At 59.5% G+C, this 27,964-nt stretch overlaps 4 protein-coding genes across 8 annotated transcripts; all 4 read right to left on the bottom strand.

Annotated features, from left to right (window-relative positions):
* Window positions 1-31: 31 nt before the first annotated feature.
* LCN10 (lipocalin 10) lies at window positions 32-3,709 on the bottom strand. 3 transcript variants are annotated; one of them, XM_010372708.2, is made up of 6 exons: window positions 3,555-3,709; window positions 2,648-2,787; window positions 2,114-2,223; window positions 1,777-1,884; window positions 899-997; window positions 32-182 (listed from the first exon to the last, which is right to left on the bottom strand). In XM_010372708.2, the coding sequence occupies exons 1-6, from the start codon at window positions 3,657-3,659 to the stop codon at window positions 154-156; spliced, it is 591 nt and encodes a 196-aa protein (XP_010371010.1). In that variant the 5' UTR covers window positions 3,660-3,709; the 3' UTR covers window positions 32-153. The 3 variants fall into 3 exon arrangements, with proteins under 3 accessions (XP_010371010.1, XP_010371012.1, XP_010371011.1); XM_010372710.2 differs by lacking the exon at window positions 1,777-1,884; XM_010372709.2 differs by lacking the exon at window positions 2,114-2,223 and having other exon boundaries at window positions 1,777-1,955; window positions 3,555-3,653.
* Window positions 3,710-4,730: 1,021 nt separating this feature from the next.
* LCN6 (lipocalin 6) lies at window positions 4,731-9,438 on the bottom strand. Of its 2 annotated transcripts, XM_010372711.2 has the most exons (7): window positions 9,310-9,438; window positions 7,972-8,111; window positions 6,398-6,468; window positions 5,716-5,826; window positions 5,347-5,448; window positions 5,055-5,080; window positions 4,736-4,859 (listed from the first exon to the last, which is right to left on the bottom strand). In XM_010372711.2, the coding sequence occupies exons 1-7, from the start codon at window positions 9,397-9,399 to the stop codon at window positions 4,857-4,859; spliced, it is 543 nt and encodes a 180-aa protein (XP_010371013.1). In that variant the 5' UTR covers window positions 9,400-9,438; the 3' UTR covers window positions 4,736-4,856. The 2 variants fall into 2 exon arrangements, with proteins under 2 accessions (XP_030775782.1, XP_010371013.1); XM_030919922.1 differs by having other exon boundaries at window positions 4,731-5,448; window positions 9,310-9,399.
* A 7,388-nt stretch (window positions 9,439-16,826) lies between these two features.
* LCN8 (lipocalin 8) lies at window positions 16,827-20,983 on the bottom strand. Of its 2 annotated transcripts, none has more exons than XM_010372707.1 (7): window positions 20,897-20,983; window positions 19,176-19,306; window positions 18,649-18,719; window positions 18,147-18,251; window positions 17,979-18,068; window positions 17,869-17,894; window positions 16,827-16,948 (listed from the first exon to the last, which is right to left on the bottom strand). In XM_010372707.1, the coding sequence occupies exons 1-7, from the start codon at window positions 20,981-20,983 to the stop codon at window positions 16,937-16,939; spliced, it is 522 nt and encodes a 173-aa protein (XP_010371009.1). In that variant the 3' UTR covers window positions 16,827-16,936. The 2 variants fall into 2 exon arrangements, with proteins under 2 accessions (XP_010371009.1, XP_010371008.1); XM_010372706.1 differs by lacking the exon at window positions 20,897-20,983 and adding an exon at window positions 20,348-20,719.
* A 1,147-nt stretch (window positions 20,984-22,130) lies between these two features.
* Window positions 22,131-26,708, bottom strand: LCN15 (lipocalin 15). The gene is made up of 7 exons (XM_010372703.2): window positions 26,589-26,708; window positions 26,064-26,203; window positions 25,907-25,977; window positions 25,552-25,662; window positions 24,722-24,823; window positions 24,323-24,383; window positions 22,131-22,277 (listed from the first exon to the last, which is right to left on the bottom strand). Exons 1-6 carry the CDS (start codon window positions 26,682-26,684, stop codon window positions 24,349-24,351), a joined length of 555 nt encoding a protein of 184 aa, XP_010371005.1. The 5' UTR covers window positions 26,685-26,708; the 3' UTR covers window positions 22,131-22,277; window positions 24,323-24,348.
* Between the last annotated feature and the right edge of the window lie 1,256 nt (window positions 26,709-27,964).

Below are 27,964 nucleotides of genomic sequence, written 5' to 3'. Positions count from 1 at the left end.
GATCCCTTGAAACACTTGAGTTTCACACTGTCAACGACCTAGAGCCACCAAACACCTCTCAACAAGCCGTGGTCTCCACCTGACATCTGGAACAATGCTCCCTGGGTATGGGAGGACCACACTTCAAAAGGAAAGAACAGAGGACGCTGGCTTTCATGGCAGGATGGTGTGTGCACAGGAAGCTATGGGAGAGGAAAACGACCATGAGTGGGCTGGCTGCTCCGAGGAGAAACACAAGCCGTGAACACGTCTGCCCCGGCCACCCCCTGGTTCCATGCGTGCTCGTCTTGGGCACCACGAGAACACAGCCATGCAGCCCCCGATCCTGTAGCCACAGCTGTGGCACTGCCTGGTCAGATGCAGCATCTGCTCTGGGCACCTCTCGCTGTCGGTGCAAGGCCTGCCAGGCCAAACCCCGATTCTCAGGGGTGGCAGGAGGCAGGGCAGGAGGCACATTTGGGCGGATCTTTAAAATGGCACCTTTTGGCCAGGCGCGGTGGCTCAAGTCTGTAATCCCAGCACTTTGGGAGGCCGAGACGGGTGGATCACGAGGTCAGGAGATTGAGACCATCCTGGCTAACACGGTGAAACCCCATCTCCACTAAAAAAATACAAAAAACTAGCCGGGCATGGTGGCAGGTGCCTGTAGTCCCAGCTACTCGGGAGGCTACGCAGGAGAATGGCATGAACCCAGGAGGTGGAGCTTGCAGTGAACTGAGATCCGGCCACTGCACTCCAGCCTGGGCGACAGAGCGAGACTCCATCTCAAAAAAAAAAAAAAAAATTGGCACCTTTCAAATGGGTTCTTTCGTTTCTCCTTCCCTCAATGAATCAGCTCCCTGTTGGGTGGGACAGGCAAGTGGGGCCAGGAGGGCAAACGGCTGGGGGCACAGTTTACCGTCTTTCGGGAGGATGACGGCGGCCTTGGAGAGCCCCAGAATTTCACACGCGTCCATGAATTCCTTCAGACTCTGGAAGCTCGAAACGTTCTGTCTATCTGAAGTTGAGATCAGGATCACATCAGAGGCTCCAGCTCTGGCCATTTTAGCATCTGCACCCTGGCCCCCATCCCCACCCTGGGAGCTGCTGAAATGTCCTCAGAGCTTAGGTGTGAAGCAGGGATCGGCCCCGGAAGGACAGCGGCCACTGGGTCCCTCCCCACTTACGAGGCAGCCAGGCTCGGGAAGCCGGGGTCACCACGCTGTCGCCTGGGGAGCCGTCTCTGCTTGCAGAATCCCCACCGGCCATCCCCTCAGCTGTGCCCCGGCTTGCTGCACCCTGAGTGTGCCCCGCCTCGACTGAGACCCCAGGACCCCACCTCCCCACAACCCCTTCCAACCAGGAGGGCCACTCTTTTCCCTGTACCCCAAGTGGTTGGTGCCTAGAATTGGGTTTGTGGCCCTTAACCCACACTGGGTCACTTCCACACCCCTCCATCCCAGGCAGACTCCTACCTGGGACCCCTCTGGCACCTCCTCATCCCTATTCCATCCCTCACCCAGAACATTGCACCTGCACCTGCCACCATCCTTGTGGCCTCCACGCCACCTGGATGGCCCACCCTGCTCTGCAGCCTCTTCCTGACGTCCCCCTTGCTGCAGCGACCACCAGGACCTGCCTGCTGTGGTCTCGGCTTCCACTGCCCCTGCCCTAACCACCGCCCCAACCCCCACTCTCTCTGCCCACCTCACCCCTGGGTCCTGCCCAGCCCCGTGTGCCCAGCACCCCTCTATGTACCCCCTCCACCATCCTTTGCCATCCACTGTGCCCGCTCACGGAAGAGCAGCAGGTTCTTGTAGTTTTGGGCTGCGCGCCCCAGGCGGAGGTAGACCAGACCGTAGCTGTAGTCAGTGGACAGCACGTGGAAGGCCTTCACCCCTTTCACTGAAAGAGACGCCCAGAGATGCCCGCTGGTTCCCGGATGGTGTGGCTGTGCCCACCCAGAGCCCTGACCCCTGGTGTCTGAGGCCTCGGAGCTCCCAGCCGGGTGCAGGTGTCCAGAAAAGACTGAGTGCCCTCCTGGGGCCTCCCCTCCCTGGCCAGGCCTGCTCAAGGCACAGAGGGGACAGAGGCGTCTCACGCAGCTCCTCAGGGGCTCAGAGCCCGAGCACACCGCCCTCCCGTCCTTCCCTCAGGCCCACCGCGTACGCACAGGTGTTCCTGAACACCGGCTTCTTCCCGTCTTTCCTCAGGATCACCTCCTGGGACTGGCACCCCTTCAACCTGGGGCAAGGCAGGGGCTCAGGCTGCAGACCAGGGAACCCCTCCTCCCCCCTGCCGGCCACCGAGTCCCACCAACACAACTCGGTCCCGCCCCTGCTGCCGTGAGACCTGGAAAGGTTGGGGCACCAGGTCCCCAGGTTTTTGCTTCACTATCCAACTCGTGTCAAATTGAGGCTCTGTGGTATGAGGATTTTCCAGTTCGGACCGGGGCCTGTCCCACGGCACGGGAGAAACTCCCAACACCCAGTCGCGTGGGGCCCAGGGGCTGCAAGCGGCTTCCTCTGAGTTTAGGGGGAGGAAGTTGGGGGACGGTCCTTGTGGAACTTCCAGACAGACAGGTTCCTCCCACACTCCTTTCCAGCCCCCAGGCAGCTTCCTCCTCCTGGAAGGGGAGACCCTTGCCTGGGGGGCGCTGCCCACTCACCGGCTGAAGGCAAGGAGCACGCGGAGCTGGCCTACTTTGTTCACTTTTATCACGGACGCCCCCAGCTTCCTCTTGTCCCTGGCCGGCAAGAATCCCTGGGCGTCTGTGGCCGTGGCCAGAATGTACCAGAACCCTGAAAACTGCGCAGCAGGTGTGTGGGCGGGGACAGGAGCTGCCACCCAGGGGCTGTCCCCACCCCCGAGGTTCCCAGCTAGAGAACCCAGGAGACAAGTGACCCTTCTGTGAACCGGAGCTCCAGCCCCACCCGGGTGCTGCCTCGGTCCCGGCCACTCAAGCCCTGGCCACTGGAGCAGGGCCGCAGAGAACCAGGTGCCCGGAAGGTCAGGGACCCCAGGCAGCACAGGGCTGGGCTGTGGCACCAGCAAGTAGAAGGCCTCCCTACCTCAGAGGCCCCGGCTCCTTTCCACGTGGCCTCCTAGGGGATGGGTACTGCTCGGCCACTTCCCTTCCCGCCGGCCCTCGGCTCCCAACTCTGCCTGCTGCCAACCCTAGTGCCCTGGGCACCGCCATGCCCATGAGTGCTGCTCCCGCGGCTCACTCTGCAGGTTCCTGGGCCCTCCCGCTACAGAACATGCCCCGCTTGCTCCACACTCATTCTGCCCTCTGGGTGTCTTCCAACCTCCTCGGCCACAGCTCTCTGGGCCCCTCCACCCTGACCCTCCCTGACCCCCCCAACTCCCCTGAACGCCTCGAGCCTCCCTGCTTCTGCCCTGCAGCTTGCGGGGCCCCTGTGCTGGAGGCTGCAGTGGGAGAAGCCAGGTGGGCATCGCCTGTGCCTGGAACTCCTGGTAGCCCTGCTCCTGGGCGGCTGCCGGGAGACTGTGCAGGAGCCGGCTCCAGCTCCAGGGCCGGTGCCCGGCTCAGGGACCAGTGGCACATGGCTCACCTTGCTCCAGTTGAGGGTGTGGGACTCCCTGGGGTACCAGTCCTGCACCTGGGACCCTGCAGCCAGCACCAGCACCAGCACCAGCAGCCCCTGCCTCATCCTCATCCTCCTCCCTCAGCCGCCAAGGCCAGTGTTTAAACCTCCCCGGAGCCACCAGTCTGGGTCAGGAGGGGTGGTAGGCAGCAGGTGTGGCCTTGGGCTCTGCTACCCTCTCCCCGCCCAGGGACCACCCCCAGACACTCAGACGCAGCCGGCACAGCCCCGCCCCGTGGTCACCACTGGCCTGGGCTGCCCCGACAGACAGAGGCCGCTCTGAGGCCCCAGGACCCTCCTGCCCTCAGTGCCTGGCCTGCAGTCACTGTGTGTGCGCCTGAGACTCATTAAGCCCTGGCCCTCATCCCAGGCCTCCCAGGTGACAGGCAAAGGGCTGGTCGTAGCCCTTCTGGGGCACATGTGGACGTGGGGAGCACCGTGCGGCAGCCACACACACTGCCCCCGCCACCTTCTTGAGGGCCTGGCACCACAGTACCTGAGCAGGCACCAAAGGGTGGGCCAGGGCTGTGTGCCTGGGCCCATGAGTGTGTGTGCATGTGTGGGTACGTGCTCACATGTGCACGCGTGTGCATGCCCAGCCTTGCAGGTCAAGGCATCTGTGTGCGCCTCACCTCACCCCAGCATGAGCCTCGCACAGTCCCCAGCCCCGCATCCAGCCCTGAGGCCTCCACGGCCTGTGCTTCTCCCAGGACGGCAGGCAGCCCCCCACGCCCATCAGAACACAGGAGAACCTGCAGGCTCGGGCATCTGGGGTCCCCGTTCCTGCCCAGGCAAGAGCCACAACCCCAGCCCAGAGAAGCCTGAGCCTGGGGGGTCAGGGGCCCCTCTGAGCCCCACCAGCCTCTGCGCTCTTGTCCTAGGCAATCTGTGGAGCCTGTGGCACCCCAGCTGTGGTCCTGGTGGACGTCATTGCTGGCTTCTTCCCAGGCTGTGTCCCCCGACCTCCAAGCTGGGGCCTGAATTTGGGTGTCCGAAGACCCAGAGGGGCTCTAGCAAGGGACTGGGTTGGGCACGCATCTTCTCTGCAGCTGGCTCTATGGTTCTGTGGCTCGGCCCTTGGTGACGACCCCTGCCATCCTCCCTGCAATTCCCCAGCTGGCCCCCAGTCAAGAGCATCCCTGGTTTGCTGTGGAATTGCTTTATTCTGAGCTGGAGCTGAGCCCTGGGAGCCGGTGAGCGAAATGGGCGGACCCTGGCTGGCCGGGTCACAGGACCCTGCGGGCACTGTCCCTGCTGGGGACGCAGCACTCACTGAAAACCAAGACAAGTGTGAGGGGACCCAGCCCACCACGGAGGCGCCCTCCACACCCTCAGTCACCTTAGAGGCAGTGGAGCCACGAACCCGTGGGCTTGGGCAGAGGGTCCTCCCGCCCACTGTGCTCACGGTGGCCTCCCCCACCCCTACTCCCAGGGGAGCCCAGGGTGAGGCTTAGAATGGCGGCTTACCGGGAGGATCTTGTGAGCACAGGTGACTAGAAGGGGAGGCAAGACTGGCTGTGGAAAAGGACTGAGCCCCACAGGGCTCCACCCACAGGACTCGTCTGCTGTGGGGACCAACCCCCAGGCCTGACTGTGGGCAGGGGCAGGTGAAGACCCCCTTAGCCTGCCTGACTCCCTGAGGGTGACTGAGTCAGGCAGAAGCCAGAAGCAGCCCCAGGGTCTGTGCCACCCCGTCATGCCCTGTGGGCACCAGAACTTGCCCCAAGCCTCCCCTGTGGCTGCTCCGGTGGACACTCACGATCCTTCTGCAGCTGGGCCTGCTGCTGTGACAGGAAGCCCAGGCCCCTGCTCCACTTGGTGAAGAGTCCCATGGCCTCCTGGCTGGCTGCCTCCGTCCGACCTGGGGGCACCAGGGCAGTGCAGGGGGATGCAACCTCTGAGAGCTGGGGCGGGGCCAGGGAGGAGCTGGGGCGGGGCCAGGGAGGAGCCGGGGAGGGGCTGGGAAGGGTCAGGGAGGAGACCGCCTGCCCTGGGATGCTGGCCCCAGCCCTTCCAAGGCCACCTCCAGTGCAGCGAGCCTCAAGGTGGGGGAACTTGGCCTGCATGAGGCCCCGAGTGGCCCACCCACCACACAGCTCCCCGCGTGGCCCCCGCACGGCACACTCACTGTACAGCTCCACAGTGTTGAAGGGCTCGTCCCCAAACTCCAGCTGAGTGAAGATGATGGCATAGTCTCTGAAGTTGGTGGCCAGCACCCGGAGCTCCAGCACGCCTATTGCTAGAAAACAAAACCCCCCGCCGTGGAGGAGGGCAGCTGCTGTATCTGTCCAGGGGCTGCTGAGCTGGTGCTGGCCACAGGGATGGAGGGTCCAATCCAAGTGAGAGCCCCCAACCACAGGAGACCTCTCAAAGCACACCCAGAGCCCCCAAGCTTTGTCCCCCAACCCCGACCCCACCTGGTGCCAGCATCAAGGGGCTTTCAGAGACTGATGGACAGACAGATAGACAGACAAGCACTGCCCCAGCCTGTCCCGGGTGTGAACGAGGAGTGGCTGGGTCACACTGGCCCAGCCCTGTCCCTATGGACAGCCACTGGACAGGCCCCTTGCCCTCTGCACCTATGGGGACCTTGGCTGGACTCCACTGGCATCTGAGCCTGCTGGGAGCAAGGTTCCAGTCCTCTGTCCAGGGGCCTCTCTTCACCCTCGGGATGGGCACCAATCCTAAGACCAGAACCTGTAGCCTCCTGGCATTCGGGAGTGGAGTCAGCCCTCCGTCCCTGGCCGCAGGGGGCCTGGGGATGCTGCAGGGAAGAACGGCCTGGGTGAGGCCATGGTGGTCAGACTCACAGGGATTCTCAAACACCCATCCGGAGTTTCGTTTCAACAGCTCCATGACACTCTGGCTGCACCCCTCCAGCCTGGAAAAGAAGGGGCCCATCACCCACTCAGGGTCAAGACCCCGGGGCCCGGTGAGAGGAGACGGAGCCCAGGAGTCGAGTCCAGGCCAGGCCAGCTGGCGGTGAGGCCAGAGCTTCCATCTTCTGCCAGATGCCCCGATGCCTGGAAACCTGCTCTCGGAGAGTGGACGGCGTGGGAGTCCTAAGAGGGGCGGACACTCCCATTCACCTCCTGAGAGATGCTCAGTGCCAGATCTCCACCAGGAACGCTGAATGCTGCTGAGGACGCAACAGGAGACTCAACAGACGGGAGGTTCGCCCGCAACTCAGGGGAAGAGGCTGGCGCTCCCTAAGTGGTCAGTCCCGAGTAAGCAAAACCCAGCAAAGGTGCAGTGGCATTTGCCAACGGAGGAAGCTGAGGCTGAAGTCCACGCGGGAGAAACAGCAAGAAGAACCAGGAAAGCCACGTGTGAGCTGCCACCTCAGCCTGGAGCCCCTTGGTCCCAGCTCACCCTGAGGCCAGGCCTGGGGGGTGCAGCAGGGCCCCTGCCCATAGCCTCCAGGCACAGGTGCAGGGGGAGGGCACGCTGGGTAGGAGGGCAGGTTCTCCTCTTTGGGCCCTGTGTCTGGCTCAGTGGTTCAGGCCTGGGCTCTGCCACCAGCTTGCCGGGGGGTAGACGCCCACCACGCCACCCAGCAGGCCACTCTTCTGCAAAGGGAGGCAGGCACTGACTCCTGCCCCAGCATGGCTACCCCTACAGCCTGGCTGCCCTGTAGGTGTCCCCTGCATAGCACGATCTCAGGGGCTGGCCCCTCCTTTAAGGCCACACAGCTTCTGGGTCCCCCAGGGCCAGCCCAGACCAGCATGGGCAGTGAGGGATGAGTTGGGCCAGCCCTTAGGGGGATCCCAAAGGCAGGAGCCCCAGGGCAGGAGGGGTGGATGCTGGAGGGTTGGAGGCTGGAGGGCTGGAGGGTTGGAGGCTGGAAGGTTGAATTGGAGGCTGGACACCCATCCCTGCACACTGCCACCAGCCATGCATGTGGTCAGGTGCATCGGCCTGAGGCCACAAGGCCAGTCTGGCCAACAGCCTGCACGACCATATTGTTTGGTGATTTATATTATAAAAGAACCAGTGGTTCTTAGGCCCGAATGCATTACCCTCCTTTAAACAGAATTCCCGGAAAAGCCTGCCGAGAGGACCGGCTTCTCCAGCTCTGACCCCAGCCTGCAGCCAGATGGCCCAGGACAGGGATGCATCAAGGAGCGTGGTCAGAGCCGTGCCCGGCCGCGGTATTGAAGGTGGGAGTCCCACCTGGAGGCCCCAGGGACACAGATGTGAGTAGCTGGGCAGAGGGCTGGTGGCTCTGCGCAGAGCCCAGCGGGAAAAGTGAGGGGAGTGCAGGGGGGCCGTGGGAACCCCCAGGCCGTGGTGCCCGGGAGCAGACATGCAAAGGATATGATGTGCCTGGGCCACAGGCCTGCCTGCGGGAAGGCCTGGCAGGACCCCCCCCCCCCCTACTCACCCGTGCTGAGAGGACAGCAGTCGCAGGTTGTTTTCTGGAGTGAGGGTCACCACCACCCCCGCGACGTTCTTCATGTCCTTCTCCACTGCAAAGCTCTTTTCCCGGGAGGCCACCGCAAGCACGTACCAGGGCCCAAGAAGCTGCATTGAGGCCGCTCCTGTGAGGGCCGCCAGCCCTCCAGCCTCCAGCCTCCAGCCATCCAGCCTCCAGCCTTCCAGCCCTGCAGCTTCCAGCCTCCACCCTCCAACCGTCCAGCCCTCCAGCCTCCAGCCTCCAACCCTGCCACCCTCCAGCTTCCAGCCTTCCAGCCTTGCAGCCTCTAGCCTCCAGCCCTCCAGCCTTCCACCCCTCTAGCCTCCAGCCTCTACCCTCCAGCCTCCAGCTCTCCAGCCCTTCAGTCTCCAGCCTCCAGTTCTACAGCCTCCCAGCCTTCCACCTCTCTAGCCTCCAGCCTCAGCCTCCAGCCTCCAACCCTCCAGCCTCCAGCCTTCCAGCCTTGCAGCCTCTAGCCTCCAACCCTCCAGGCTTCCACCCTCTAGCCTCCAACCTCTAGCCCTCCAGACTCCAGTTCTCCAGCCTTCCAGCCTCCAGCCCTGTAGCCTCCAGCCTCCAGTTCTACAGCCCCCCAGCCTTCCACCTCTCTAGCCTCCAGCCTCAACCTCCAGCCTCCAACCCTCCAGCCTCCAGCCTTCCAGCCCTGCAGCCTCCAGCCTCCACCATCCAACCATCCAGCCCCCCAGCCTCCAGCCTCCAACCCTCCCACCCTCCAGCCTCCAGTCTTCCAGCCTTGCAGCCTCTAGCCTGCAGCCTTCCAGCCTTCCACCTCTCTAGCCTCCAGCCTCCAGCTCTCCAGCCTTGCAACCTCCAGTCTCCACCCTCCAATTCTCCAGCCCTCTAGCCTCCAACTCTCCAGCCTCCAGCCTTCCAGCCCTGCAGCCTCCAGCCTCCACCCTCCAACCATCCAGCCCTCCAGCCTCCAGCCTCCAACCTTCCCGCCCTCCAGCTTCCAGCCTTCCAGCCTTGCAGCCTCTAGCCTCCAGCCCTCCAGCCTTCCACCCCTCTAGCCTCCAGCCTCTAGCCCTCCAGCCTCCAGCTCTCCAGCCCGGCAACCTCCAGTCTCCAGCCTCCAATCCTCCAGCCCTCCAGCCTCCAACCCTCCAGCATCCACCCCTCCTGCCCTGAGGCTCCTGCCTTTGGAACCCCCCAAGGGCTGGCCCAACTCATTCCCCACTGCCCATGCTGGTCTGGGCTGGCCCTGGGGGACCCAGAAGCTGTGTGACCTTAAAGGAGGGGCCGGCCCCTGAGGACCAGCTTTCTCCACCCCCAGGAGGACTGTACCTGCTTAGGGTCCAGTCTTCCCAACCACACGGCCTGGGCCCTGGGCACCGAGACCAAAGCCAGAAGAGCAGCCAGCAGTAGGCCACCCATCCTCCCAGGTCCACACCACGCCTCAGGCCCAAGATGTGCAGTCCCTCCAGGCCCTGGAGACCCATTTATATGGCTCTGAATTTCTCTGTGTGGGCAGCACTAACTGCCAGGAACCCTCCTGGCCTCCTGCAAAATTACCCAGGGGGCACTGAGCAGTGGCAGCCTCTGAGCCCAGATCAGACAGCTGCACAGCCGGGAGAGGGTCTGGAGTATGTGCATGAACCACACTGTACTGATCTCTGTTTCCTTCCACCAGAAGGTTCCAGAATGGGCATCCTAAAGCCAGCTGCATCACCTCCCTGCTTCCTGGGGACCCACGCTCTCCCTCACCCAGTTTGGAAAGCAGGGACCCTGCTGTCTGCTGCCAGGCCCGGCGGGAGGCCAGGGTCAAGCCCTAGGAGAGGTACAAGCAGGATAAGAACAAGCGGTTCTTAGGAACTGCGGCTTTGGATATCTTTTGTTTCAATCATTAAACATAAAAAGTCTCTGAAAGCCTTTTGATAAAAGCTCCCACCCCCTCCTGGCCCACACACCATTCTGCTTTGTGGCCTGGCCTCCTGTCCCCCACAGCCAGCACCCCCAGAACAGACTGTCCTGTTCCTTTCACCCCTGCACCCCACCGTCCGGCCCTGCTGCCTCCTGCCTCCCCTCCCTGGGACCCTGGCCTGCTTGTGCCTCCCAAGGCCCCTTGAGAGCTCTCTGCAGCCCCTGTCCAGGAGCAGAGGACAGAGGTGCTCGTCAGGGTCTATCTGAGCCCCTGAAGCCCACTGGGAGGCAGCCAGGAGGGTCCTCCCCCAATGCCATGGCCTGAACCCTCTGGGATTCACTCCCACACACCTTCACTCATTCGTCAACAAGGGTGCAAGGAGCATGTCCATGCAACAAGGCTGCAGTGCCCAGGGCCGCCTGCACTCACAGAGCTTACACTGCAGCCCTGGCTGCCTGCCCTGTACCCACGCAGCAGGGCCTGTGACCACCAGAGTGCAGGAAGAAGGCAGAAACCACGCAGCTACTGGGGGCCGGGCCTGCGAAGACTTACCGGGCAGTGGGGCCATGGAAGTGCCAGCCAAAGCCATGGCAAGCAGGAGTTGCCCAGGGGCTGAGCCACAGAACAAGGGGGCGGGACACTAGGCCTGGAGCCTTCAGGAGGGAGCCATGGCCGGGCACGGTGGCTCACACCTGTAATCCCAGCACTTTGGGAGGCTGAGGTGGGAGGATCACTTGAGTCTAGGAGTTCGAGACCAGCCTGGGCAACATAGCCAGACCTCATCTCTACAAACAAATTTAAAAATTAGCTGGACATGGTGGTGTGCTCCTGTGGTCCCAGCTACTTGGAGGCTGAGATGGGAGGATCGCTTGAGCCCAGGAGTTTGAGGCTGCAGTGAGCTGTGATCGTGCCACTCCACTCCAGCCTGGACGACACAGCAAGACCCCATCTCTAAAATAAAAATACAAAAAGGAGGAAGTCAAGCAGCTGGGCCAGGCCTCTGACAAGGAAACACCGGCTAGCCCCACAGTGTCCCTCAAGGCTGCGGGAGGCTGGTTTTCGAGGTAGCCACAAAACAGCACACAGCATCAGTTGGGCATGGTGGCTCACGCCTGTAATCCCAACACTTTGGGAGGCTGAGGCCAGCAGATCACCTGGGGTCAGGAGTTCGAGACCAGCCTGGCCAACATAGTGAAACCCCGTTTCTACTAAAATTACAAAAATTAGCCGGGCGTGGTGGCACATGCCTGTAATCCCAGCTACTCAGGAGGCTGAGGCAGGAGAATCGCTTGAACCTGGGAGGTGGAGGTTGCAGTGAGCTGAGATTGAGCCATTGCACTCCAGCCTGGGTGACAGAGTGAGTAAGACTCTGTCTCAAAAAACAACAAACAAACAAACAAACAAAAACAAAAAGCATAGGATAAACCTCAGAGTCTAATGAGACTAGTTCCCTGCCGGAGCTGGGAGCTGGAACAGAGTGAGGGGAGGAATTTAGACTCTTTTGAGTAAACTTTTTTGTATAGTTTTGACTTTGGAATCAAAGTAATTTGGTATACTATACCGTTATACTCAAAAGTAAAATAAACAAATTCCAAACACGGAATACAGTTGTATTATAGATAAATGACAGCCACACTAAAGGGGAAAGGACTGCCCCCCGGTAACTTCTGAACAGTAGTTTTTCTGTATACTCGGGCTAATGGCAGAAGGAGCTATAAACACATCCTAAGCTCTCGTCTGCAGGTTCATGGCTCACGGTGGTTTGGATGAGCAATTCTGTTTTATTTTGTTTTGTTTTGTTTTGAGATGGGGGTCTCATTCCGTCATCTAGGCTGGAGTACAGTGGTGCAATCTCGGCTCACTGCATCCTTCACCTCCCCAGTTCAAGTGATTCTTCTGCTTCAGCCTCCTGAGAGCTGGGATTACAGACATGCGCCATCATGTCCAGCTAATTTTTGTATTTTTAGTAGAGATGGGGTTTCACCATGTTGGTCAAGCTGGTCTCGAACTCCTGACCTCGGGATCTGCCTGTCTCGGCCTCCCCAAATGCTGGGATTACAGGCATGAACCACCGCACCCAGCCTGGGTGAGCAATTCTGATACTACTTTCCATGTGCTCTAGAAGGGACCTAATGAATAAATATATCAAGGGTAATGGGTTTCTCTGTGTTGGAAAAGAGAATTATAAATACAGACATATAGAAAGGGGAGAGATCAAAGTGAACCCTGTGGCGTTGGGTTGGAATTGGAAGTATCCATGTGAACTCCGATTTTGGTAGACAGATGAGGAGAGGCAGGCAGAGAAGGAGAGAGACAGGAGGAAAGGAAGGAAGGAGGGAAGGGAGGGATAGAGGGCAGGCAGGGGAGGAAGGAGGGAGAAATGGGAGGGGAAGGGAAAAAGGAGAGAGAAAGAGGGAGGCAGGGGATGAGAAGAAGGAGGAAGGAAGGGGAGGAAGGAAAGTCCAGGCTCTGTCTGCTGAGGTTTAGATACAATCAGACCCAGTAAAAGTAAAAGCAAGCACACCCAACACTCAGAGCTTGGTTTCTCAACATCATTCTATATGAAAAGGTGAATTATTCAAAGGCTGTGTATAGAAAACATAAGAGGAACTTGGAATGTTTTTTGTGCCAAAAAGCAAAAATGTGCCCACGGAATCGGGGAATGTGCCAACAATACTCTGAAGCCACTTCAAAGGCACTCCCATTGGGTAGAAACTATTGTCATCAATTGTAACCTACGGAAGAAAACAGGAACTACTGAGTTCATGCTGACATAATTAAGTAACCAAATGGAGGACAAGGAATGCAGCTTCCAATGGACTCACTTGGTCTCTGTTTGTCACACGGATCTTCTTCCTGCAGACCTGAGTGGCCACCCAGAGTCATTTCCCCTCTGCCTGAGGAATATCCTTGGCATTTATTTATTGTACCGAAGCTGCGTTAGAGATAAATTCCCTCCACTTCCATTTCTCTCAAAGTATGTTTATTTGACCCTCAGTTTTGAAGGGTATCTGTCCTAGATATAGAGATCTGCTTTGATTTTGTTTTCAGCAATGTAAAGATGCCCTATCGTCATCTCCTGGTTTCCATTTGCCATGAGAAGACAGCCATTGTGTCCCCCCGTTTATGTCCTGTATTAGTCCATTCTCACATTGCTATAAAGAACTACCTGAGACTGGGTAATTTATGAAAAAAAGAAGTTTAATTGGCTCATGGTTCCACAAGCTGTACAGGAAACACGGCTGTGCAGGCTTCAGAAAACTTCCTTTTTTTTTGCCCAAACTGGAGTGCAATGATGCAATCTTGGTTCACTGCAACCTCGGCCTCCTGGGTTCAAGCGATTCTCCTGCCTCAGCCTCCCAAGTAGCTGGGATTACAGGTGCACACCACCATGCCTGGCTAATTTTTTGTATTTTTAGTAGAAATGGGGTTTCACCATGTTAGCCAGGCTGGTCTCAAACTCCTGACCTCAGGTGATCTTTCTGCCTCAGCCTCCCAAAGTGCTGGGATTACAGGCGTGAGCCACTGCACCTGGCCAGGAAACTTTCAATCATAGTTGAAAGTGAAGGGGAAGCAGGTAAGTCTTTACATGGACAGCAGGAGAGAGAATGAAAGGGGAAATGCTACACACTTTTAAACAAGCAGATCTCCTGAGAACTCACTCACAATCACAAGAACAAGGGTAAATCCATCCCCATGATCCAATCACCTCCAACCAAGCCCTACCTCCAACATTGGGCATTACAATAATGCCACATGAGATCTGGGTGGGGACACAGAGCCAAACTGTATCATGCCCTGTCTTTTTTTGTTTGTTTCTTTGTTTTGAGATGGAGTCTCACTGTGTCGCCCCGGCAGGAGTGCAGTGGCACGATCTCGGCTTACTGCAAGCTCCGCCTCTCAGGTTCACGCCATTCTCCTGCCTCAGCCTCCCCAGCAGCTGGGACTACAGGTGCCCGCCACCACGCCTGGCTAATTTTTTTTATTTTTAGTAGAGATGAGGTTTCACCGTGTTCGCCAGGATGGTCTCGATCTCCTGACCTCGTGATCCACCCACCTCGGCCTCCCAAAGTGCTGGGATTACAGGCGTGAGCCACCGCGCCCAGCTTGTTTGTTTGTTTTTAATGAGAGATGAAGACTCACTATGTTGCCCAGGCTGGTCTCAAACTCCTGACCTCAAGTGATCCTCCCACCTCGGCCTCCCAGATTGCTGGGATTACAGGATTACAGACGTGAGCCACCAAGCCTGGCTGTGTCCTGTGTTTTACCCACAGATCCTCTTAAATTTTTATCCAAATCATTGGTTGGCAGTGCTTTGACTATAATGTCCCTCGGTGTGATTTCTGTGAGGCTTTGTTTTCATCCTGCCTGGGTTTCTCTGAGCCTCTGGGCTATCTACGTTGATGTTTTCATCAAGTTTGGGTTATAGCCGGGCGCAGTGGCTCAAGCCTGTAATCCCAGCACTTTGGGAGGCCGAGACGGGCGGATCACGAGGTCAGGAGATCGAGACCATCCTGGCTAACACGGTGAAACCCCGTCTCTACCAAAAAATACAAAAAACTAGCCGGGCGAGGTGGCGGGCGCCTGTAGTCCCAGCTACTCGGGAGGCTGAGGCAGGAGAATGGCGTAAACCCGGGAGGCGGAGCTTGCAGTGAGCTGAGATCCGGTCACTGCACTCCAGCCTGGGCGACAGAGTGAGACTCCATCTAAAAAAAAAAAAAAAAAAAAAAAAAAAAAAAAAGTTTGGGTTATTTTGGCCACTATCTCTTCATATATTCTCCCTCTCTTTTCTTTCTCAGGCTAGTTTACATTTTTTATCTTGCCCCACAGATCTTTGAGGTGCTATCAACCATTTTCTTCTCTGTTCCTCAGATTGGATAATTTACATTGGTTTGTGCTCAAATTCATGGACATTATTTTTGCCATGGCCAATCTCCTATTCCTTCCAGTAAATTTTTCACTTATTGCACTTTTCAGTTCCATAATTTTTTCTTTTTTATAATTTCCATTTTGCTGTTGATTTCCTGATCTGATCTCCTACGTTCGCTCCTTTATTCTTTCTTTATCAATTAGTCCTTTAACACTATCATGTCACTATTTCTTTCCTTAGAGTATATCTTGCTTTTTTTAAACTACTTATAAGAGTTGCTTTAGACCTTTAACTTCTGCATACAACTTTGGGTCTTCTCGGTGTCGGTTTTTAGTAACTTTCTTTTCTTCTTCTTCTTTTTTTTTTGGTGGGGGGTAGACGGAGTCTCGCTCTGTCTCCCGGGCTGGAGTGCAGTGGCCGGATCTCAGCTCACTGCAAGCTCCGCCTCCCGGGTTTACGCCATTCTCCTGCCTCACCCTCCCGAGTAGCTGGGACTACAGGCGCCCGCCACCTCGCCCGGCTAGTTTTTTTGTATTTTTTAGTAGAGACGGGGTTTCACCGTGTTAGCCAGGATGGTCTCGATCTCCTGACCTCATGATCCGCCCGTCTCGGCCTCCCAAAGTGCTGGGATTACAGGCTTGAGCCACCGCGCCCGGCCTTTTTTTTTTTTTTTAACATAGGTCATATTTTTCTGTGTCTTTGGACGTCCAGTGACTTTTGGGCAGGACGTTGTTGATGATGGCAGCCCTGCATCTACTGTCACCGTCTAAACTGACTTTTGTTCTGGGATGAATTGTGTCCTCCCAAAATTCCTGCGTTGAAGCCCTGGATCCCATGGTCACTGTTTCAGGAGATGGGACTCTTAGGAGGCGATCGAGATTAAGTGAGGTCAAAGGGTGTGGCCCTAAGTTAACAGGGCTGGTGTCCTTAATAGGGGAGAAAGAGGCAACCAGAGAGCGCTCCCCACCAGGAGAGGACGCAGTGAGGGGCTGCCTTCTGCAAGTGGGCAGGAAGCCCTCACCAGAAACTGCATTTTCTGGCACCTTAATCTTGGACTTCCACCCTCCAGAACGGTGAGGAAATACTCTCCTGTTGTTTAAGGTGCCGATCTGAGGTATTTTGTTACAGGAGCCTGAGCAGACAGCAAGAGTGACAGCCCCTCCGGCAGGAAATCCAAGTCCAGGCTAAGCTCGTTGAACCTGTGGGCCTCAGCCGGGCACAGCTGCGCAAAGTCACCGCTGTTTCCCAGGAGCCCCTAACTTGTCAGAATGCAGCCTCTACATGTCCCTCCTGTGGCTCTCGGGGGGCACGATTCTGGATTTGAGGCACATCTAGGGTGCAGTCCTTGTTCCTAGAAGGGCCTTTCTGGTGTCCCAGTCGATGCTGGGGGCTGGTGAGGTCCCCCGAATTGGGTGGTTCCCCCCACGGCCCCCGGCACCATTCAACCTCAGATATCACTTTCCGCCACCCCCACGAGGCAGCCACCCTCATAAGCCCTGGGTTGTCTCACCTGCGTATATGGGGGACCGGTTGATCCCCAGGGGCCTGGGCGCAGAACCTCCAGGCTGACACCTGCTACTTTCCTTGCTCTTCCCATGTCCCAGTTCAGGCGGGAAGAGAAAGACATGCAGTCGGCTGGCGGCAGCCCAGGCCACGGGGTGAGAGCCCACTGTGGAACTGGACACTGAGCAGGGCTGGGCAGCTGGGGATCCAGGGAGGCTGGAAGCAAGACCCATCAGGTAGGGTCTTGGGCACAGGCCACGAGCCTAGAGCCCTGGGCAGTGGGGAGCCATGGAGGATGCAGGCAGGAGGGGTGTGGCCTCCATGCATTTGAGACACCTGCTGAGACTCCACCAGGAGCCCTGTTTCTGTCTCTGGTCTACACCCTGGGGCAGCCTGACCATGACCCTGGCAGGGTAGGAGGGCAGGGGCTGCTGCCTTGTACGTGAACCATGCTGTTTGTCCAGCAGCCACAGAAAACACACCTCCTATTGCCAGACCTGGGGCAGGCACGTCCCCCCACACCTGTCACCCATTGGCTCTCCAGAAAGACACACCAGGCAGTGGCTAGACATCACAGTTTATTCAGAGCAGGTGCAGGTGACCCGGTGGGCAAGGTGCCCAGGAGGGGCTGGGGTGGGCGGGGACTCCGAGCCTCATGGTCTGAGGCAGAAACTCCATTAAATCAGCTCCTGCGACACAAAAGTGTGGGGGCTCAGGCCCGTGTGCAGGCCCCATGGGGCAGTGATGAGGGCCACGTGTCGGGAGCTTCTGTCCTAGCTGCCTGGCTTTGGGCAAAGCACTCAGCTCCCTGAGTGCCTTCTCAATCTGCAAAGTGGGGTAACAGTCCCAACCTCTAGGGCCAAGACAAAGTGAGGTGAGGGAGACTCTGGGTTCTTGCAGTGCCCGACATAGGACCCTGAGGCAGGACCTGTGTCCCGCCCCCGACAGGACCTTCAGGGACAGAAGCAGCCAGCAGTCGTGCATGGAACACCGAAGAAGAGGCGCCATTTCTTCTTTTTTTTGAGACAGAGTCTCACTCTGTCGCCCAGGCTGGAGTGCAGTGGCCAGATCTCAGCTCACTGCAAGCTCCGCCTCCCGGGTCTAGGCCATTCTCCTGCCTCAGCCTCCCATGTAGCTGGGACTATAGGCGCCCGCCACCTCGCCCGGCTAGTTTTTTGTATTTTTTTAGTAGAGACGGGGTTTCACCGTGTTAGCCAGGATGGTCTCGATCTCCTGACCTCGTGATCCGCCCGTCTCAGCCTCCCAAAGTGCTGGGATTATAGGCTTGAGCCACCGCGCCCGGCCAAAAGGCGCCATTTCTGCTCGCCTGCCCAACCCAGCTCTGCACCCCATGACCCCAGCCTCCCAGGGTCCCTGCCCAGCAGCCTAAGGTCACCACCCTGGAGACTCCAGCTCTTTCCAAACCAGGAGACAGACTCATCTCTGGGGCTGCCCACCAGTGGTGTTCAGGCTCCTGTTCACAGGAAGGGGTGAACAGGCCCCACCCCAGGGCTGGAAGGTGGAGCCACGGGGGGCTCCTGACAGGGCCAGGGACTGGGCCAGGGGCCCAGGGACTTCAGCGCAGGCCAGGGTCGGGGGTCAGGCTCACCTCCTTTAGAAGCTCGGCACACCGCCCTGCGTGATAAGGCCAGCGTGAGGAGCTGCAGAGCCAACCCACAGGGCCCAGCCCAGCCTCCACCCCAAGGACCCTGGGCTCACCAGGCCGGGCTGCCAGGTAGAGACCAGTGTCTGCTGTCAGCTCCCGAAACCTCCAGAACCCCAGCCGGTCCTCATCCTCCAGGCTCCGAGCTGTGGGGCACAGGGGGGCTGGGTGGGCAGTCCCTGGGAGGACAGCAGCTGGGCAGAGCCCCCCAGGGCCAAGCTTACTGAAGTACTTGAGGACGTGAAAGCTCCTGCCCCGCCACATCAGGGACACCCGCAGGATGGCATAGCCCTCGTAGTCGGTGTCCAGCACGTGGATCTCTCTGTGGCCTTCAGGAGCCGGCCATGGCGTTGGGGGAGACCTCTGAGGGGGATGGACCTCGAAGGCCAGGGTCTGCAGGGTCTAACTCCATCCTGCCCCCACCCAGTCCCGGCACTTGAGTGATTGGGGACACTACAGAAGCTTTTGAAGGATGATCCAATGTGTTGGTAGAAGAATGGGAAGGACTGGGGCATGAAATGTGCAGGGAGCAGCATTGGGAACAGTGCAGGGAACTGTGCAGGGAACAGCATGGGGAACGGCACAGAGAAAAGTGCAGGGAACAGCATGGGGAACAGTGCAGGAAACAGCATGGGGAACAGTGCAGGGAACAGCATGGGGAACAACTAAGGCCTAGCTGTGTGCACAGCTGGGCTCCACTTGCCATGACAGGGCAACTGCACTTACCAGGAAAAGCAAATTTTCCCGTAGTGTCTATTTCTGAGCCCACAATCCTCTCTATCTCACAGCTTCCTGAGCTGAAAGGCAGCAAAGTGCCCATCAGGAAAATGCCAGCCTGTGTCCCACCTGCTGGCCTCCTTCCCGGAGTGGGGCCTAGTCTTTAGGAAGGGCACAGGCAGCACTGTGGAGCGTCCCAGGGCCTGGAGCAGGATGAGGTGGGGAATGTGCCAGGTGGGGGCTACACCGGCCTTCCCCTGGGGGCTCTGTTCCCTCCAGCCAGCCACCTGCCCCACGCCCCTTTTCCTTCCTTATAAGCTCACGGGACTTCATTAAAACACTATGCTTACATTTGGGAGAAAATTCAGATCCAGGAGCCTGGGAGTCGAGGGCCCAGGCAGGTGGGCAAAGGGAGGGCTGGCTCACCGGCAGGACGGCACTCAACCCAGACCCCATGCTGCAGTGGGTGCAGCGGCCCACGCCCAGTCCCCGGCCATGCATGCCTCTTCTTCTCCAGCAGCCCCCAGGCCTCTTACCTGTTATATGCGACCTTCACGGTCAGGTTACTCCCGCTCAAGGTGAGGAACAAGCCCTCCACCCGCTTTGGGGCCATCAGCACCAGACTTTGATAGGAGGCCACACCGACTTCCCGCCAGAATCCTCCAATCTAGAGAGATGCGGAGCCTGGCCATGACCTGAGCAGTGGGTCTGAGACCCCCAGGGGCCTTCCACCAACCCCCGGGCAGGGGCCTGCTGGGCTCTGACAGGCCAGGAGATGGCATCTGTGAGCCCAGCTGTCCCCAGGTGCGTGTCCTTCCAAGGGGTCCCTTCGAGCCATCAGACAGCAACGCCGACAGGGCGGCTCCTCCCCACCAGGCCATCTAGAGCTACCGAACAGGCCCTGGGGCTTCCGGGGCATTTGGGGAGGAACCACAGGCCCTGCCTGACCTCGGGGGCAGGACCCAGGAGCAGGGGCCTGGAAAAGAAAGCCCACAGGTGCGGCGGAGTGAGAAACGGCAGGGAACGGGGTGGCTTGGGTAGCACAGCTCACCAGCCTGCCAGCCACGCCGGGGAGGGGCCTCCTGCCCTCAGCAACCTGCCCAGAACCGGGACTTCCACTGAGACTTTTAAAAACCCCATCATTTGGCTGGGCACGGTGGCTCACGCCTGTAATCCCAGCACTTTGGGAGGCTGAGGCAGGCGGATCACCAGGTCAGGAGATCGAGACCATCCTGGCCAACACAATGAAACCCCATCTCTACTAAAAATGCAAAAAAATTAGCCAGGCGTGGTGGCAGGCGCCTGTAGTCCCAGCTACTCGGGAGGCTGAGGCAGAAGAATGGCGTAAACCCAGGAGATGGAGCTTGCAGTGAGCTGAGATTGCACCACTGCACTCCAGCCTGGGCGAGAGAGCGAGACTCTGTCTCAAAACAACAACAACAACAACAACAACAAAAAAAACAAAACCCAGTCATTTTCGGGAGGAAGGAATCTTCGTCTCCAGCAGCTACCTTCTTTGGGCCTGCCAATGTGTGCCTGGCCCAGCAGCCGACACAGACTCAGCAGAAAAGAAAATGCCACTAACAGGAAGTGTCTAGCCAGGCACCAGCGTCCCCATGAGCTCCCCACACCAGGAGAGGCCTCCTTCCCTGAGCCCGCGGGGCTGGGGGTGTAGGAGAAGCCCCACCAACGAAGAAGGAGAAGCCACCTTCTGCCGGTCCAGTTCCACCATGGCTGCTGCCACCTGCGCCCAGAGCACCACGAGGACACCCAGGATGGTGCACGGCAGCCTGGCCTCCATGGCGGGGTCCGGGCTCCGGGCTCCTCTGCTGCACAACCTGGGCCTACTATATACAGACAGCACAGGCTCGTGCGCTCACCCAGGAACGTCATCAGGACAGCTTAGCTGCTGGCTGCTCAGACTTGGATTTCTGCACAAGCATCATCCGGCCCTAGTGCCACCCACGCCCACCGCAGGGGTTAGCCTGGCCTAGAAAACAGCCTGCCCGGCCACCCTCCTGGTGTGTGGACAGCAGTGGATGCTGTTGGGGCTGTCTGGGGGCCTGAGAGGAGGAGGAGCTCCACCCACACCACCTGGGGCTCAGTGACCCCCCCCCTTACCCCACAGGACACTTGTTCTTTTGGGCTCGTTCGGCCCTGCCCTGTGAGGGCCGTGGGCACTGACGGGCAACGGACCAGAGCCTCCAGCACCTTCCTGTGCCACCCCACACCCGGCCCTTTGAAATGTGCGCCAGACACAGTGGGTAGTCAGAGCTCCGGAGGCCAGAGGCACAGTGCCAGTGACCAGAGTGACAGTGGGGAGGGCCTCTGCTGCGCCAGACATCACCCAGGGCCAGTGCGGAGCCCAGCCCTGGAGCCTGATCACCCAGGCTTGCAGCCAGTCTGGCCTCTTCCGGGCTGTGCAGCCTTGGATAAGTTACCCAACCCTTCTGTGCCTCAGTTTCTTGATTTTTTTTTTTTTTTTTTTTTTTTTTGAGACAGAGTCTTGCTCCATCGCCCAGGCTGGAGTGCAGTTGTATGATCTTGGCTCACTGCAACCTCTGCCTCCTGGGTTCAAGCAATTCTCCCTGCCTCAGCCTCCTGAGTAGCTGGGATTACAGGCGTGCACCACCACACTCAGCTGTCTTGTATTTTTAGTAGAGACAGGGTTTTGCCATGTTGGCCAGGCTGGTCTGGCACTTCTGACCTCAGGTGATCTGTCCGCCTTAGGCTCCCAAAGTGCTGGGATTACAGGTGTGAGCAACCGCGCTGGGCCAGTTTCTTGATCTTTGAAACAAGGAGCCCACAGGGTAGCTACCTATGTCTATGAGGTTGGCTGTGGAGCGCCCAGGCTGGCTGGCAATCCCCTGGCCACAACTGTGACCCATTTCCAGGGGTATAAACCAGGTGCCCACAATCACATCAGTGGGGGGGAGGGCACAAAACCCAAATGGGCCTAACTCCCCAGCCTCCTGCAGCTGGACCTTCTTCACAGGGTGCCCAGTTCCCCACAGCACTGCAGACCCATAGAGACTGGGCCAGGATGCTCCATTCTTCCTGTGGCTTCAGCCCCCGCACAGGCCAAGAGTGGCTGCTGCCTCCTGCCCCTCCCCAGGGTCCCTAACCCCTGTCCCCTGCCTCTTCACCCAGGGTCCCTCACCCCTGCCCCCTCACATAGGGCCCCTCACCTCCGCCTCCTGCCTCTCCCCAGGGCCCCTCACCCCTGCCTCCTGCCTTTCCCCAGGGCCCCTCACCCAGGGCCCCTCACCCCTGCCCCGTGCCCCCTCACCCCTGTCCCCTGCCCCCTCACCCAGGGCCCCTCACCCCTGTCCCCTGCCCCTTCCTAGGGCCTCTCACCCCTGCCTCCTGCTCCCTCGGCCAGGGCCCTCTCACACTTGCCTCCCTGCCTCAGTCTCCCCAGCAGTGCTGGGGTCAGGCAGGGGCCCACTGTGCCCTCCCCCAGGGCATTTCCAAAGAGGTGAGGGCTGTGAGGCTGCAGCATCTGTTTATTGAATAGAAAGAGGCGTCCCACGAGGCGTCCCACAGGCGGGGGTCAGAGGATGGAGAGGCTCTGGGTGGTCCCCGAGGGCTGTGGGTCTCGACTCCAGGGGCGAAGGCGCCTGCTGCCGTGGCTCCACCTGCATGGAAAATGCACGGCGACTCCATCACCCACTCCCACGACAAACGCCCTTCCTGCTCCCCACAAGCCGGGCATCACTCTTCCACAGCCACCGCCAACAGGCCAGGGAGAGCTCATTCTGCTCCCAAAACTCCTGCAAACCTGGAAACACACGCCAGCTACCACTGCTGCCCCACAGGCCCCAGGTGAGAGGCCGACCCTGGCTCCAACACCTCCCCACCTTCCCCGGGGGTGGGGGACCCAGCCCCATGCCCAGTCCCTGGCTGAGTGGCAGCGAGCCACGGCCTCTGCCTGGTCCTTGGTGAAGGGGCCAGCGTGGCAAGAAAGCCCCGGAATGTCCATGAAGCCACCACAGAACCCACAGCCTCCATGGTCACCCGTGGTGGCCCAGGGGGGCACTCTACCCCGAAAGCTGCTTCTTCAAGATCATGGGGGGATGGGGCCACATGTTCTGCTCACAGAACCTTCTGGAGGAGGGCGGTTTGGTGTTGACCCCCATGTTTCCCAACCCAGCGGGTGTGTGCAGGGAGACTTTGGTGCAGACTTGTGCTAAGCTGGACAGCCCCAGTGTCCCCAGGCAGGATGGCGAGTCTCCAGGAAGGGGACCCTGGGAGTGGAGGCGAAGCTCATGGAGAGGAGCAGAGACGCAGGAAGTGCAGCGGCAGCATGGTGGAAAGGAGAAACAGCCCCGCCTCAGAGCCCCCCACCTCCTCCCACCATGCCAGGAAGGGCCAGTGTCCCTCCAGACGCCGGTGACTGTCACGTCAGACACGTGATGTGTGGTTGCGCCCAAATTCTTGGTGGTGAACCTGGGCAAGGGACCCAGCGGTCCTCCGGTGTCTGGCTGAGGGGGAGATCTCCCCAAGACCCCACCCACATGTGGCTCCTGCGATGGGCACTGCGCGTGAAGGCTGTGGTCTGCCCTCCTGGGCCCTGGGGGAGAAGACACGGCCCCCACAATTCCAAAGCAGGACCCTGCCCTGGGGAGGGAGCCAGGGGCTGTTTGGACACAGTGGGGACACAGAGCCGTGGATTGAATCGTGTCCCCAAAACTTCAGGCCCACCTGGAACCTCCGAACGTGGTCGTATTTAGAAATGGGCTTTGCAGATACCATTAGTTTAGAATCTGGAGATGAGACCATCCTGCATTTACAGCGGGCCCTAAACCTGAGGACAGGTATCCTCATAAGAAGACAGCTGTGGGGCACTCGCTTCGGCAGCACAGATACTAGGAGGGAAGTTTGGACACTGACGCACAGGAGGAAGGTGGCCGTGGGAGGATGGAGGCAGAGACAGGGCTGATGCTTCCGCAGGCCAACAAATGCCCAGAACAGCGCCCAGCCGTGGGAGCTGGGGGGCAGTGCGGGAGGGAGTCTCCCTCAGAGCCTCTAGAGGAACCAGCCCTGTGGACACCTTGATTTTGGACTTCTGGCCTCCAGAACTGGGAGAGATAAACTTCTGCTGGTTTTGTTTGTTTGTTTGTTTGTTTGTTTTATTTTGTTGAGACAGAGTTTCTCTCTTGTCACCCAGGCTGGACTGCAATGGTGCAATCTCGGCTCACTGCAACCTTGGCTCACCACAACCACGGCTCACCGCAACCTCCGCCTCCTGGGTTCAAGCGATTCTCCTGCCTCAGCCTCACAAGTAGCTGGGATTACAGGCGTGCACCACCACACCCAGCTAAATTCTGGATTTTTAGTAGAGACAGGGTTTCTCCATGTTGGTCAGGCTGATCTCGAACTCCTGACCTCAGGTGATCTGCCTGCCTCGGCCTCCCAAAGTGCTGGGATGACAGGTGTGAGCCACTGCACCCAGCCAAACTTCTGCTGTTTCACGTCACCCCGTTTGTGGTACTCTGTGATGGGTACCTTAGGAAGTCAAGGGAGCCTTCCTGGGAGAGGTGATGTCTAAGCTGAGGCCTGAAGCATGGGGTCGCGAGGCAAAACAGCGGGGCGGGCACGGGGCAGACACAAGCAGATGTCAAGCTGCGACAGGGAGGGGAGAGGCAACCAGGGCAGCCCCTGCAGGGCCTGGAGAACCCACCTGGGAAGGGCCGGGCTCCAGAGGTGTCAGGGTGCCTCCTTGCTCTCAGGGCTGCAGGTGTCTGTGGGGAGGAAGACATCCATCCTTGAGATGCTGATGGCCAGGACTGCCCTTGCTTCCTGCAGCCCCCAACCCTTGGGTACCAAGGGCCACTGGACAGCTCCACCATCCCCAGTGACTGGAGCCCAGAGCCTCCCTCCTAGCGTTGCCCAAAGCCTCTCTGGTAGTCTGTGCTGGGGGAGGTGGGGGAGGGGCTGCAGGGGCTGCCAGCCCACCCCTAGAAGAGAAGACCCCCTGCTGCCCGCACACTGCCTGTGCTGTGAGGGGAAGGAAGGGTGGGCTCATGGGAGGGGAGGGCCAGACGGGGTGGCATGGGAAGGGCAGGGCTTGCCAGAGTACCTGACTTGGGCAGCATGACCATCATGTCATCGGAGAGCCCCAGGGTAGGGTAGAAGTCCTGGAAGGCCTTCAGAGCCTGGGGACTCACGTCCTGGGTCCGGCCTGGGCAGAGCAGAGGTCACTGTGAACCCAGCAGCTCACAAGAGTGCAGCAGGGGATCTCCTGGCCTTAGTCCACCTCCCTGAGGGCTGACAGCAAGGCCGCCACCCTGGGTTGGGCAGGTTGTGCGCTGCATGAAGCTCCTGCCTGGCTGAAGGAAACCTGGGGCCTCCTTCCCCAGTTCACACCAAGGTGTCCGGGAGGTTGGGGTGGTCTGGCTGTCCTCATGGGCCCCACTCCCCCTTGAGCATCTTTCCCTGCAGCCCGGAGGCCTCCAGCCTAACCCCGTCCGCTCCACCCGGGGAGTCCGCAGGAGTTGAAGAACTTCAGCCCTAGCCCCGGAACTCAGGCAGCGAGGCCAGGCAGGGAAGGGCGGGGCACCACTCTCAGAAGTCCAGAGAGGAGCACGCACTGCGGGATCCCCGGCAGCCAACCTCCTCCACAACCAAAGCACCGCGGGAGTCCAGCTCCCACCCTACCTGGTCCTGGCCAGGCCAGGAGTGTGAGGTCACAGCAGGAGATGGCATGGGGCAGCACCAGAAGGGGGTGAGGAGGCGGGGCCTAAACTTGGCCTAAAAGGGGGGGACCCCCCCGGAGGAGGTGAGGGTGGGGCCTGTGAGAAGGGGCGGGGCCGGCAGGCGGGAGGGAGGGGGGGGGTGCAGACAGGATGGGGGCGGGGCCTGTGAGGCGTAGGGGAGGGGCCAGTGGGGGGAGGTGGGACAGGCACTCACTGTAGAGCTGGACCATGGTGCTGAGGGCCCCCTCCAGCTCCTTGTAGATGTAAAGCACTGCGAAGGAGCTGTAGTCTGTGTCCACGATGCGCACGTCCAGGTAGCCCAAGGCTGCGGAGAGGCAGGCAGCCGATCAGGCTGGAGAAGTGGATGGGGCCGGGCACCGACCCCACCCATGCCTGCCCCTGCTGCTGGGCTGTGAGCATGTTCCCCGAGGACAGAGGAGGGACGGGGAGGGGCGGGCAGGGGCTGGAGACTGGGATGGACAGCTGGAGCCCTGGTGGAAAGTCAGCCCCACATCACCCCCAGAGAAGCGGCGTCCAGCACCCCTGAAGGCGGATGAAGCAGGACCTACCTGGGACTCTGAAGTGTCCCTTGGAGCCCACCTTCAGGTACTCGGCATCCACCTGGTTACAGCCGTCCGCCCTGGGGGTGCACAGCTGGCTAACTCATGGCCCCCAGCTACCTCGGCCCCCCAGCCCAGCCCAGGCAGCCCAACCCAAGTAACTCACCCCGGGAACTCCATGTGGACGTGGAGGCCGCCCTCCTCTGTGGGCCTGACGGCCCTGGTGGACATAGACAGGTGGTCTTTCTTGCCCAGGAAGACCTTGCAGTCAGATGCCATGGAGACCACATACCAGAGGCCTGAGAACTGCCGGGGACTTAGTCACCGCAGGCCAGGACAGCCGGCAGCAGGGCCCTCCTTGCCCAAGGACCCAGGGGACAACCCAGAAGTGACACCACGGCAAGGGGCCTCAGAGTGGCCATCTCTCGGGTGCGAGCTGAGCCCAGGTGGACAGGAACTCATCTCGGGCAGGTCACAGTGCAGCTGTGAGCCTCAGTTCCCCAGCTGTGAAGTGGGTGCAGTAATGATCCATTCATGGGTTGGTTTAGGATTAAGCGCAGAGCAGGTCTATAGCACGTGCCTGGCCGAGCACAGAGCAAGCACCCCAGGAAAGGCAGTTGTCACAATTATCACGTTGTCTCTGGCAGGGGCCAGCTCCCACCCACCACAGGACAGCAGAGGCCCCTGGTACCTTTTCAGCATTGAAGTCAGGCTGCAGCAGAACCTCAGCCTGTGCCGTGGGCGCCCAGAGAAGGGTCAGGATTGCACCGAGCAGGAACAACGTCATCCCCTCACCTGCCTTCCAGCCTGTGGTGCTGAGTCCCCAAGTCCCAGGGGGCCAGCTTTATAGCCCAGGCCACCACCTGGGTGCACCTGCTCCTGGGTGGAGCAGATGGAAGCGGAAGGCACTTTGGCTCTGAGACTCCAGCTCTCTTGTCCATTGTTTGGCACAATCACTCTGGTGTCCCCCAGCCTCGGGGGGCATTTCCTGGAGGGCTCCAGACAGCCAGGCTCTGGCCTGACGCACCCGGGCTGAGGATTTGTCCCCTAGGCCTGCCAGACATGTCACCAATCACGGGGTCACTGCCAAGCCACAGCAGAGACTTGTCCTGGCTTACCTGCACTCATGCCCAAGCCCCTCTGTCCACACCCTGTCTGGCTCGGCTGAGCCAGGGCCCTTGGGGTGCAGCTGCAGGCAGCTGGGCTGGGGTTGCTCTGGCTAGGCCCCTCTCCTGGGGTCTGGCCACCCAGAAAGCCCCCTTCTCTCACCCCCAACATGTGGGTAGGGTCACACTGACAGAATGTCCAGGGCAGAGCTTGTGCCCCCACACTGTGAGAGAGGCCTGGGCACCCCTCACTCCAGACCCCCACCACCCCCGATGCAGCCCCCAGCTGGGCTTCCAGCAAGCAGGCTAGGGACCAGATGGGACCAGATGGGACTGGGCCAGCCCCGGGGAGGATTACGGCATTGGATACCACCTTATCACTGGTTGTGTAAGCATGCGGGGGGCAATGACGCCAGGAAGGCGCCGCAGGCTGGCAGAGGCCGGAACCTCCCAAGTGACCTCTCTGTGTTCCCACAGAGCACCCAGGGACACTGGGCAAGGAGCAGAAGGTGGCCTCAGAGCACACCACCCAGAAACCTCTGGTCAGGGTTGGAGGTCCTGCCAGGGAGGCCAGCACTGCCAGTCCTCTGGAGAGAGTGAGAGTGAGGCAGGAGAAGAGGACCTGGAGACAGCAGGGAGCCTAAGGATATCCTGGAACCAAATCAAATGGAAACACCAACGATGATGGGAACGTGAATGACTGTACCTTCACTCCATCCTCTCCATTCACATAGGATTTACATAGGGTTTAGACAGGACCCACACCAAGTACATGACTGGTTTTTTTTTTTTTTTTTTTCGAGACAGAGTTTCATTGTTGTCGCCCAGGCTGGAGTGCAGTGGCGCGATCTTGGCTCTCTGCAGCCTCTGCCTCCCAGGTTTAAGCGATTTGCCTGCCTCAGCCTCCTGACTATCTGGGATTACAGGCACCCACCACCACACCTGGCTAATTTTGTATTTT

This window comes from Rhinopithecus roxellana, chromosome 16, assembly GCF_007565055.1.
Source record: "Rhinopithecus roxellana isolate Shanxi Qingling chromosome 16, ASM756505v1, whole genome shotgun sequence".
Taxonomy (NCBI): domain Eukaryota; kingdom Metazoa; phylum Chordata; class Mammalia; order Primates; family Cercopithecidae; genus Rhinopithecus; species Rhinopithecus roxellana.
Note: the sequence above shows the minus strand (reverse complement) of the source record. Positions and strands in the feature narration are given on the sequence as shown.